The 13,064-nt window shown below is 38.7% G+C and overlaps 1 protein-coding gene across 2 annotated transcripts; it reads left to right on the top strand.

Moving 5' to 3' along the window:
* Positions 1-510: 510 nt before the first annotated feature.
* ZNF518B (zinc finger protein 518B) lies at positions 511-12,895 on the top strand. 2 transcript variants are annotated; one of them, XM_071556791.1, is made up of 3 exons: positions 511-554; positions 1,006-1,086; positions 7,388-12,895. In XM_071556791.1, the coding sequence occupies exon 3, from the start codon at positions 7,597-7,599 to the stop codon at positions 10,843-10,845; it is 3,249 nt and encodes a 1,082-aa protein (XP_071412892.1). In that variant the 5' UTR covers positions 511-554; positions 1,006-1,086; positions 7,388-7,596; the 3' UTR covers positions 10,846-12,895. The 2 variants fall into 2 exon arrangements, with proteins under 2 accessions (XP_071412892.1, XP_071412891.1); XM_071556790.1 differs by lacking the exon at positions 511-554 and adding an exon at positions 591-699.
* Positions 12,896-13,064: the final 169 nt, after the last annotated feature.

Genomic DNA, 13,064 nt, shown 5'->3' with positions numbered 1-13,064 from the left:
CTGTGTTGGCTACAGTTTCTTTGAAGCAGAGGTTAGATACTGCAGTGACATTAAGTATACGTTTGGAGGGCAACACCCTGTCAGTTTAAATAATTTTTTCTCCCTTCAAATTTGGCTAACAGCCTACTAAAAAAGAAATCTGCCTTTTTCAGAACACATCTGAAAAAGCCCAACTACCCAATCACTGTAGTCTTAATGGAGTGATGCCCATGCAACATGGGCCCATGCCATACACTAATAAAACAGCGGAACCGGGAGGGATGTAGAGTGATTATTGGGAGCAACAGCGCATCCTTTGGCCAGTTGCATGTCAGAATGTGGAGGGACGGTCAGCGGGCAGCGACTCCTCATGTGTATGGAGGCTTTCCTTACTCCGCAGCCTCTTGCCGCACGGCGGTGCCGGTCCCTCATCGCCCCGGTTCCCAGTAGAGCTCCCCGGTTCTCAGTAGAGCTCTACCCGGCGGCGCGGGGCGGCGGGCGGGGCGGGCCGTGAGGTCAGTTCCGCCGCCGCGGTGGGCGGGGGCCGTGCCGGGGTGGCCGGGGGACTCGCTGGGGTAAGTGCCGCAGGGCGGGGCGGGACCCGCGCGGGGCGGCGCTGAGCTTGTCGCGTGGGCCCGGAGACGAGGGGCACGGCGGCGGCTGGCGGGGTCTGCCCGGAGGGAGGCATCCCTTTCTTTTTGTCGCCCTGCTCCGAGCCAGGTAAGGCTCGTCCTCCCGCGGCTCCCGCCGCCTCCCTGCCCGTCCGCGCGGGGCCGCGCTGCCGGCGGTGCTGCCCCCTGCGGGTCGGCGGCGGCGCTGCGGGCGGAGGGTTGCGCGGCCCGCGCAGCGCCCGGCTCGGCCCCGGGACACGGGCAGCGAGCGAGCGAGGGAGGGAGGGAGGGAGGGAGAGGGAGAGAGAGAGAGAGAGAGGCCTCCGTTCCGCGTGGGTGGGCTGGATGCCCAAGAGATTTTTTCTTTTTCTTTTTTTTTTTTTTTTTTTTTTTTTTGTCTCGTGGACGCCATCAGGCCGCTTTGGACTCGTCTGAACTAAAGCTGACGTCCAGGTTTTTCGTCTTGGCCATCTTCCTGAAGAAAAGGAGCTCTCGGGTTAGTAGCTGTATTCCTGAGCAAAATAGAACATCCTGTGTTTTGTGTGCAAATGAGGTTCTTTTGAATATTTGGGCGTAAGATTCGCTTAATTAAATTCCACATTGAGTTTTATTGCAAGACTGTCTACCATTAAGAAGTATTACATTGGACGCAAGGTAATTTAGATGTATGAAATGGTTTTCTTTAAATTAGATGATCTAGTGTTGTCAGAGATGTAGCCCAAGGGTCCTACAATGTACATTTAATAAAAAAAGTCTGTTTTATGATTAGGAAGTCAATGGTGTTTTACAGGATTTTCCTAGCGTCTGTTGTGCATTGTTGCTGCAGTAGATGGTTGCAGCCAAGGCCCTTTTTTTGCACATACAGATAGCATGTGGCTAATCTTAGCAGGAATGAAATCTGTATAAATTAGTTTTAACATCTACATGAGTGCTTTGAGAACTGGGCACGAAGGGTTATGTGATTTTAATGTTTCTCTTCCCTCTCCTCTCCCATTTTGTTCGGTGCCATATTTCTTTCTGTATTGCTTACAGGCCTTAGAGCTTAGAGAAAGGCAATGCTACATATTGGGCAGTGTGCTCTGGATATACAGAAAGATTTTCAAAATGGTCCTAAATTGTGTGAAATAATGAAATGAGCAGTATAGATTAAAAAAGTTATCATACATGTAATGATAAATACCTGTATAAACATCTGTGAGCACTCTCTAGAATAATGCTTTTGATACAGTAGTTATTTGGGAATGCCTTTTTCAGTGTATGCAGGAAGACAACCAAAGAGTGGAATGATCAAACAGAAATGTGTATCTTTCATATACGAATAAAGCTAGGCCTAGGTCCTAGAGCCACGGGGAAGCAGACCTCCATTTCAGTAGAATATTGCATAGTACATACATGTACTTGCCTTTGTACTATGCCAATAAATATCAGTAAATTGGACATGTTTTCACTTATGCATTTGAAAAATAGTGATTTGCTTTTAATCAGTGTTTTGCATGAGTATATAGGTAGTAAACATTTTAAATGTAATTGTTTTTCTGTAGATTGAAAGAACTGCATATTTTATAATAAAAATGAGCTCTAAAAACTTGATGCATGGTCTTTGCTCTTCTTAATTTTCTGCATTGTTATTATTCATTTTGATTGAAAAAATATAAATTTCAGATACAAAACAAAAGCTGTTATGTGTATGATTAGCTGTTACTGTGAAACAAAATATCTTTTTAAGAAGAAATAATTGTGGACAAAATTTCTGTGATGTATTTGAATAATTTGTTTTTAATACAAAATGAATTATTTTAATTAATACAATATGCGATACTTGAGCGAAACACTTCAAATCTTTCCCACTCATTAGGCCTAAAATCAGTGACTGATGATTCGTAACTGTATAGTTGGGTCTGTAGAACAGTCAACTCTTCTTAACAAAGATAGTCACTTGATGTTAAATGGTCAGTATATGGTGTGTACATATGTATACTTATATATATATACATATATATATATACACACAAGGTAGTTTTAAGCATGCACAGAGATTTAAATTTTTCACAGGGACTCAGATTTTGCACATGCATCCTCCTGATGCAATCATGCACAGTGTCTTCCAATTCTGTTTAAACTTCTTTCTCCTAGGTATGACTTATATGGGTTTTTCAGTACCAAAGCACACCTGGTTGTTGGCTGCAGCCTTGTGAGCTCAGTGTGTGAGAGGTGTGTGCTTTGCTGAAGTAAAGGCTCATTTGATTAATCACATGGGATAAATGCTGCTCATCTCACCCTTTTCACTGAGAGCAGCATATAGTTTGAGATAAAGGGAATGAAATCCGTGGAATATAAATGTTCTGATTTGAAATGATGAACAAAGTATTAATGTATTTGAAGCAAATAGAAATTTCCTGTCTGACAGTGGCCACATCAGTGGTTTGTGATCTTGTACAGTGCAAAAGTCCTTCTACTGGATGAATTCGGCATAGTCAGACTGCACATGTTTCATCCTATTTTCCTTTATTTTAATGGATCTTTGGTTTTTTTTAACCTTTACATACATGTGATACCCACAGTTTGAAATGTGTTTTGACTTCTGTGGATCTGTTAATCTCTGTGTCTTGAGCAGCAAAGTTCAAGATACGCAAGTATTGTGTCAAAGGTGGGAATATTTCTTTTTACTGAATGCCTGACTTTTTAATGTCACTCAATTCCAGATATTTGGTAAAAGGAGTGAATGAGGAAGTTGTTTTTCTTCTGCTGTCTTTTTTCCATGTGCAGTCTTTTTTCCATGTGCATCTAAGTTTTTACTTTTATTTATTTATTTATTTATTTTTCAAACTAGGGCTTCTTAAGTTTTTTTAATTTCTTCTAATTCGGGTACTTTACTGTATTTCTGAGTATTTTTATGGGGGTTTTCTTTGTGAATCCATTCCTGTAAAGACAATGACCAGAATTTATTTTAACACTCTTAGTGTCTCTTACTCCATCTTCATCCATCCCGTTCCTGTTTGCCATTCACTCCTTGTAGACGTTCAGGTCTTCCTTTATTGATGTCTTTGGACTGGTCCAAAGACACTGCTTATGATTATAACTTGAAAAATCTAGTATCTATCGTTAAATTAAATCTTCTGAAATGTTCTTCTACCAACCCTCTAAATACCAAAACACATCTTAAGTAGAATTCCTCCCTCTTCTCGCCTATCCTCCAGTGGTACATTGTGTACATTGATGATCTCAATTTTTTGAAGTAACCAGAAATTTTTTTTCTAATATAAACATGAAATGACAATGTGATTTTGTGCTTCTTTTATTCAAAATAGTGACAAATTGGTTGTGTTTGTATCAAAACTTTTCTTATTAATTGTTCAGCATTCAGGGTGCATGGCAAATAGCTAGCTAGAGAGACATGAGATGTTACTTTGGCACCAACTGTTTATTCAGTTCTTTTTCACCTTGCAGTAGGACTAGCTGGAACAGAGTTAAATTTCTTCACTGCAGCCTATACAGTGCTGTGTTTTGCATCTGTGGCTAACACAGTGTTCATAACACACCAGAGTTTAGTTTGTTAATGAGCAGTTTGCACAATGTCAAGGTTTTCTTTTCCCCTTCTCTCTGCCTCCACTGCAGTGAGTAGGTATGGGGTGGGCAAGTGGCTGGGAAGGCACACAGCTGGGACAGCTGCTTGGAGCTGGTCAGGGAGATAGACCATATCATATAATGTCATGCTTAGCCATGAAAACTGAAAGTAGAGGAAGAAGAAGGGGAGAGAGCAGTTGCCTCCCAAGGTGGCTGCTGTTTGGAGACTGACTGGGCATTTGTCTGCTTGTGGAAGGTGGTAACTTCCCTTATGTCACCTCCCTGCCTCTTTCCTTCTATTCAACTGCCTTTGGCCTGGTCCATAAACTTTCTTGTGCTTTTTCTTCACTTCCCTTCCTACTCAGGGTGCAACACCAGCAAGTGGCTGTGTGGCTGCTTGGCTGCTGGCTGGGATCAACCCTCTGTACATATGGAATGCAGTCTGACACCTACACTTGAAACCTTAATTCTAGTAACATGGTCATTTCACAGCTCTGAATGAAATCTTGGTTTTGGGGTTAAAGCCTGAAAAACCTAGTTGTTTCCACTTTCCTACATAAAGCTGTTTGAATTAGGAAAGTTTAGTAGGATTACTAGCCTATTCTTGGACTACCTCTATTAAATTTTTCTAGTGTTTTGGACTGAGCAGCCCAGATCTGACTTAACTTGAAGCATTCTTAAAATGTTGGGACTCTGTTACTTCTACATCCTTGCCCCTTAAAGAATGTGGATAGTTCTTCATGTTGTCCCATAAGGTGGAGTTTACAGTGTTTAAAATTTTTAAGAAAATTCTCTGGGTTTATAATCCCTTTTTTGTGATTAAGCGTGCTAACGGCATGTAGCTTTTGGTGAGTTTACATGGAGAACAGTTTCAGTATCAATGGATAGCTGTTAACAGCAAAAAAGGGCAAATACTGATCTAACATCACCCTTTTCTTTCAAATGCAATTTTAGTTCTCTCTTAAAGCTGTACAGAAATGTGCAAAGCATCTTTGGTCTGGATCTTGAGCATATCAAGATCTCTTACCATCTTTCTCCTGAAACAAAACAGTTGGTCTCCTGAACACAGGCCTACCATCACACTTGTGTGTCAACCGGTTCATCTTAAGTCTAGAAAGAGGCAGCAGCAGGGGGAAGAATGTTCCATATGAGCTACTGCATCCGTACGCTTTTTCTTTCCTCTTTAGATTCAGAATAATGGAGAGCATAATGTCACCCACATTAGAACTGCTTAAAACAAAATAAATCTCCAGATCATATTACATCAGTCATGTATACTTCCCTCCTTCCTGCAAGGCTGCCATTGATTTCTTTTTCACATTGTGTGTATTTTCACAGCTGTCTGCATTGCACTGAGATGAGATTACTACAGTTCTAGAACTACCTACTAAGGAGTTTTAGTGTGCAGCCATCCATCTGCTAAAGAATGAAAAGCTCATTATGTTGTCCCTAGCCATTGTTTTATTGTTGTTTGAGGTTACATTCTTCAGCATAATTTTGCAGAGCCCCATCTTTAGGGCAGCATTACTATAGCAGTTATATTGACATGCTATACTGACAGATGAAGCATAGGAAGATCATAGAATCACTGAATGGTTTGAGTTGGAAGGGACCTTAAAGATCATCTAGTTCCAAGAAAAGGTTGCTCAGAGCTCCATCCTGTGTGGCCTTGGACACCTGCAGGAATAGGGCATCCACAGCGCCTCTGCGCAACCTGTTCCTCAATCTGTTTCACCACTCACAGTAAAGAATTTCTTCCTAATATCTAACTCTCCTTCAGCTTGAGGCCATTCCCCCTTGTCCTATTACTAAATGCCTTGTGAAAAGTGCCTCTCCAGCCTTCTTGAGAGCCTGCTTTAGGTATTGGAAGGGACTGTAAGGTCTCTCCAAAGCCTTCTCCAGGATGAGCAACTCTAAGTCTCTTAGCCTGTCTTCACAGGAGAGGTGCTCCAACCCTGTGATCAATGCGGAATAATTCCAGAGGAGAGCCACTAAACTGCCCACATCTTTCTTTTGTTGTGGGCCCCACATCTGGACAGTACTCCAAGACTTGGTGAGGAACTGGATTTCAGAACCATAAGTCTTCTGTTGGATGTATTGAAAAGGCATCTAGAAATAACTGTGTTTAATGGTCTATTTTTGAATGGAGGTCTGTGCAACAGTATGTAACTAACAGTGTTAGACTAAGAAAGATGTTGAGTAGATTTTGCTTGTTGATGTTAGCTTTGGACTATATTTTACATATGTTTCAAAAGCCTAATTTAGTTGTTTATTTTCCAAATAACAGTGGTCTCATAGCCTTGCCAAAAACTTAAAGGCTGAGATCTTGTTTCCATTAAATATAGTAAAGGGTCAGAGTGCTGGAACCTGTGGGGCCAAATATACTGCACATGCTAATGTGGTGTTTTACAGTGATATTACTGTCCTTCCTCTGCCTTATGTTGCATTGTTTATTTTGCTTGATTGACATTCTCTATTATCAGGATGAAGTGATTTATTTATATGCTTGTCCACATACACAGAAGTGATTACACTGTGATATTAATAGAAGAGAAAGTAATTAGTTTTATAGCCCCAGATTGTTTTGACTTCATTACTTTCAGAATATGTGAATCATGAATCACATCTTCTTATGAGTTAGTATTCAAGACTGTTTGCATCTGAAACATTGGCACTGATTAGGAAAGAACTTCCTTCTGCATGTCAGGAATTTCTGTGCTAACTTAAAAATCCCTATATTTAAAACCAAACAAATGGTTCTGTGTTTCTAGTAACCATTGTAGCCACCTCTTGTTTCCCTGCTGAGATCCGCAAAGGAGTGGCACTTGCAGTGTTTCATAATATCTTGTCCTGAGTCGAGGGCTGAAAATCAACTGAAATTAGACTCTAATGCTGATTTCTGTTGTGAAGTGTCTTGTTAGCTTCTAAATACATTTTAGATGTACGATTTTTCATGGCATGGGGAAAAAGCACAAACTCTTTAGGTTTTGACACATAGCATATAACTTTGTGTATTTATGACAATGCTGAATACGAGCAAATGTTAAAGGATTATTTGATTTGGTATGTTTTGTTTAGAGTTACTTGTATGTGCAGAATACTATCAGTGGTGTATTAATAGACTTAGAGTCTATTATTCAGCTGTAGTGTGCTAATAGTTAAACTATTAGTTGATTGTATTTCAGTGATCACTGAATCATAACTGACCTGAACTTCTGCTTTTTATTCTTTAGTGCTGCAAGTTGATTGACTAAAATTAAGAACATGGAATATAATACAGATGCACTTGCTTGAACACCATTTCGTCCAAAGTGTATATTCTGCAGATTGGTGGCCTGAATGATTGCTTGATAAGCAGCATGTACAAGAGTAATACCAAGAAAACATTTTTTTCTGTTGATGCTGTGTTTGATTAAAGTGGTGCAAAGTCGCATCTTCTGAAATGCAGTTGAAAAAAATGAGGGAAATTTTACCAAGATTGTACCCTGGCCAAGTTAATGATAGGAATAATTCCCTAACTACACCCCGAAAGCAATCTTTTGAGGATAAAGCAAATCCATCAAATAGGGAGGATGACCAAAACTGCTGTTACCAAGGAACTGAGGTTGAGAACAGTAAATTGTCACTGATAAGCTGTATAAAATGCAGAAGTGTTCAGAAAATTTCAATGCAAGATATAGAAAAGCATAAGAAGCTTGAGTGGACTGAAGACAAAAATTTCATCTGCAAGAAGTGCAGTCATATTACACCACCAGCTTTTCATTTTGTTCCTGAGAGTGCCAATGCTGCAAACTTTGAAGAACACAAGAGGGAAAACCCAAGTAAAACTCAGAAAACATTTAAAGTAAAAAATTTTCTACCAGGTAAATACTACTGTGATAAATGTAGATTTTCAACAAAAGATCCTTTACAGTATAAAAAGCATGTAGGGCAACATGAAGAAATTAAATTTCTTTGTTCCCATTGTAGTTATGTATCCTACACCAAAGGAGAATTCCAGAGGCATTTGGTGAAACACACTGGAATTTTTCCATATCAGTGTGAATACTGTGAATATGGTGCTGTTAGACATGACTATATAGTAAAACATACAAGAAGAGTACATGAAACACCTACTAAACGGCTGTCAAATACTCTCATAAAACAGAAGCAAAAGAAGCAAAGTCAAAGCACTTTATGTAAAAAAACACAGGAATACAATAAAATTCCTTTTCAGAATGAATTTTCAAATTTGTCTTCAAATATGGTTTGTGAGATTCCAGGTAAAGCAACTAAAACAATCTGTTCATCTCATAATGTAGAATGTAGTGTAAATACATCATCAGTCCAGGATAAAACAATGTTGGAGCCATCTGAAATGAGTGTATGTGAGAATCAAAGTGTGGAGGTTGAGGTTTATTCTCCAAAAACGGAGCCTTTACAACCTGGGATGCCTTTAACAGTAATTGCACCGTCTGAACTTGTAGTTCCTTCTAACTGTTTAGCTCAGATCGTAAAGATTAAAATAGTGAATGGAGCACAACAACTGGTTCTTAAACTAATTCCTTTGAAAGAAGCCACTTACAAATCTGTGAACTGTGCTGAAGAGAAACTTGAGAGTCCAGGTACAGAGCGATCTACAGAAGGAAGAAAAACATCATCTGTGTCTCAAAATGAGTTGCTAACCATGGAAGTGAATGTAGACAAATTATCCAGTGTTAGTAACCAGCTTAATTTGGATAGTACGTATGACAAGAACTCTGAATGTCTTAGTTCTTCTGATTCTCACCTCTCAGACTGTAGCTCTGTATCTGTACAGAGGGAAGATGCATCAAAATTATGCTTTCATTTGGTGAAAGGTATTGATGTCCATTCAGGTATCATAGAACTTTGTTCTCCATCTCTGGTGATGAACAGTTCTGAAAAAAAAAGTGATCTTAAATCTTCAGGGTGGGATGTAGGTGGAAAAAATAATTTCCATTGTGACTTGTATCATTATGAAGAAAGTGAGGACATATACCCTCAAAAATATGCTTCTATTTCTGAAGATAAATGTTCCAAGAACATTTCAGTAGAGGCTGCTCAGGAGGGCAAAAATTATTCTGCAATCCTAAAAGAAAAGGATACATTGCCTGTGAAGAGGGATGTGAAAGAATATAAGAATCTGCCAGTTGGCTGTACAAAAGCATATGTAGCTGGTAAAGGTTTTGATAAAAAATGTGTTGCATCTTCTGAGGCAGGGAAAAAATTTCACATCACTAAAATTACACCTTTTGAGGATATAACTTTTGGCTTTAGCAAAGTAAAGAGATCTCAAAACATAAGTCAAAAGAACAGTCATCTTCTGGAATCACTAGAACTACAGAAAATGGAAAATAAAGGCAATCCTTTTGAAGGACCTGTTATTTCGTCTGTATTTTCTCTTAGCTCTGGGGCTGAACATGTTCCAGAGGATGTCAGATGGGATGACACAACACGCAGTAAGAAGTCAGCAACATTGCTGTGTAGAAAGATTGCTCAGCTCATGTCTGCTACTGAATCTAACATGAAATCCATGCCTTTGAGATGTCAAGCTTCTAGTAAAAAGGTGCTTTTGCCGCAACAGAGTTCAGCAAGTTGTGAGAGAGTTGTTTGTGCCACTGAAGTGGAACAGCCTGTAACTTTGTCTCAAGCGCACAGTGGAAACAAAAATGTGATCAGTAGTGAAGAACACAGTGAAGATCAGGTCTTTACACTTGCAAGAACATCGAAAAACAGGGTAACTAAAAATTCCCATGTTGCTACTCCGGTGTTTATCCCTAAAGGGACAATGCTAAGAGTCTTGAATGTTACTAGCAGTCAAAACTCAGATGGAACACAAAACAGCAGTGAAACATCAGCTCCTTCTGTGTATTGCAATGAAATGTTTCTGCCTCGGCCGGTCCCTGTCAGTGTTTCTGAGACACTTAGTGGTAATGTGCCTTGTTTGGCCAATCAGAGTGAACCAAATGCTGAGTCCCGAACTATATCACTCAGGCAAAGACCAAAGCGAGAGGCAAGTGTTAAAAATAATAGCAAACAAACTGTTGTACCATTTCAGAAAAGCAGTGATGTGAGCAAGCAAAGCAAGTCCTATTCAAAAAGTCAATTAGGTCCCAAAAATAAGGCAAAACAAGCAAGCCTCAGAGAACTTCCTAAGAGAAAAATGAGAACTCAGTCAGAAACTGCTTCAAGTTCTGACATGTCATACCTGTTGACAGCAAGACGTCTTCGGCTTGTCCCTCTGAAAATGAATCAATTGATAAAATGCCCTCGTCGTAACCAGCCAGTTGTGGTACTAAACCATCCCGATGTTGATTCACCAGAGATAATTAATGTAATGAAGACTATCAACAAGTATAAAGGTCAAGTCCTGAAAGTAGTTCTGTCAGAAAGGACAAGTAGTTGTCTTGGTGTCAAACGTTATCGGAAGCGTCTTACTCTTCAGAATGTTGAGACAGGAAACCAAACAAAAAAGCAGAGTATGCTAAAAATGAAGCTTAAAAAGACCCATAAAAACAACTACCAGGTGGTGGAAACTTCACCAGCTGAAACACTTCAATGTCTGTTTAAGTGTTGGTTTTGTGGAAGAGTATATATGGACCAAGAAGAATGGATAAGTCATGGACAGAGACACTTAATAGAGGCAACAAAGGGTTGGGATGTTCTTTCTCTTCAAGCAAAAAAGCATTAAGTGAGAGACTAGCAGAGGTTTCCCCTCTTGTTTTTAATGAGTGCCACCAGCTTGCTTGAAATGAAGGAGTGAAATAACTGCTTTATTTTGCCAAAAGATCTTTGCTGTTAGCAAAGTAGAAGAAGAGAGCAGATTTAGAGAGAGAAGCAGATAGTATTAAGCACTACTTTGCACTCTCATGCTTTAAATTTGGATTGGAGGTCAATTTCATCTGTTCCATAGGAAAAATATGAAAAAGATTTGCTATGCAAACATCTTTCACCTTACCCTAGGATACTGTGCTGTAACTGGTTTGTGCTAGGTCTCTATGGATTAAAGTCTTAGACAATAAGATCTTTGTAAATTTAACAGGATTTAGTTTGGTATATTACAGCATGGTATTTCAGAGATCAAGCACATGTGTACTGAGAAGCACCTTTGGTCCTCTGTGGACAGCAAGTATATGTCATAGTTTTTATTGGCAAATTAAGCATTATGCATGAAAAGTAAAATTTAAATGCAAGTGCTCTGTTTCAGTGAAATAAAAACACTTCTGCTGACTTCAGAGGAGATACCAGGGTGTACATAAAATCAGAGTTGCTCCCCATTAGGTCAGATAGCACTAAAAAATTTAATTTGGTTAGTACTTAGTCTTTTACTTAGCCTGTGTTATGTAGATGTGAAAGAACAGAACAGTCAGGTTTCTGTACCATCAAGCCAGAGATGCACCAGGCTTGAGTTGATAGGAACAAGAAGCACTTCTCTGTATGGCCTCTAAGTTGTTCTGAATTAGTAATAGCCAAACATAAACCCTCTACCACCATGTGTGTGTGATAGAATCATTTACAGAACTCAGCATTTGGTTAGAACTCTAATTAGTGAGCTTATTTACAAGGGAACTTGGAGAAGATGAAGACTTTTCAAAATGAAAAACCGTGTTGCACAGCTTTTACATTGACAGTGTTGAATCAGATTTCCAGTGCAATCTTTCATCATTCTTAAGAATTTAGATGTTGTTACAATATATTTTTTGTAGGCCTCAAATTCATACAAGCATGTGCCTAGTTACATATTATGTCTGATACGTATCTACTGACTTCAGTGCAGTGTAAACGTTGATTGGTCAGTTGCTTAAACACTTTTCTAAATCAGGGCCAAATTACAAGTTTTAGTAAAGAAGAGGGATGGATGACACTGAAGTCTACTGTTTCTGTATGTGAACTATAGATGTTTCTCTTCATCTTGTCAATGTTAAATCATTTTAGAGTCATGTAGAATGAAGTATATTGAAGTAAATACAATTAAAATAACTTCTTACAGTTTTAGACATAAGAAAATCAATACTGACTCTAATGCTGGATGTGTGTTCTATGTTTCAACTGGGACTTCTCTTGAAAAACTGGTAGTCCCTGACTTCTTGAAAAACTGGTAGTCCCTGACTTTTTTCACTGTTGATGGATTTTTTAAACAATTTAAGCTGGGAATATTTTTCTAAATACTCCAGCAGATTATACATTGTTTTGATAAAGTATTTATCACATCTGCATTGAAATGTAAATATTTTAAAACTGCATTTGACTGAGGTTTATTTTCAAAACCACTTATTGCTTTCCCATAATTTTGCAATACAGTGTTAAAATCCTTCAGATAGTTGGTGCTTTAAGTCAGATCTTTTTTGTCATGTACACATGGAAAATTTTTGTATTGTTTGTATCAGACTAACCATGGAACAAACTTTCTTTTGCCTGTGTTGTCAGTAATAAGGAAATGACAGTTCTCATTTTGTATTCTAAAGGAATTATATTTTTTTAGATGGGTGCACAAGAGGGTTTTTTTTTTTCACTTCATATACTTTGATGCCAAACCTAACAGTACTCTCTTTGCATTTTCAATGGTAAAAATAGTTTCCATTTTAAAATTCTGGCATATCATATACAATAAATACTAAAATGGTTAACATGAAAAAGAAAACGTGGTTAAAATTCTTCCTTTAAGTCCTTCAGTCCAGGTTACTGTTTGAATTAATTTTGTTTCTGTAAAAAGTACTAAATAAATAGTTTTGAATTTGCTTCGTAAGAGTTATCTCTGGTAAAATTAAACCATTGCTCATGAAAGCTGTACTGGGGAATGGGGAAGGTGGTGTTGCTCAGCTTTATAAACTCTAGGTTGTTTAAGTACACTACTAATGCTTGTCTTCATCTGCAAGCAAGTTCACTGTTTCCTTTAGTAAAAATTTGCAA

This window comes from Pithys albifrons, chromosome 5, assembly GCF_047495875.1.
Source record: "Pithys albifrons albifrons isolate INPA30051 chromosome 5, PitAlb_v1, whole genome shotgun sequence".
NCBI classification, from domain to species: domain Eukaryota; kingdom Metazoa; phylum Chordata; class Aves; order Passeriformes; family Thamnophilidae; genus Pithys; species Pithys albifrons.
Note: the sequence above shows the minus strand (reverse complement) of the source record. Positions and strands in the feature narration are given on the sequence as shown.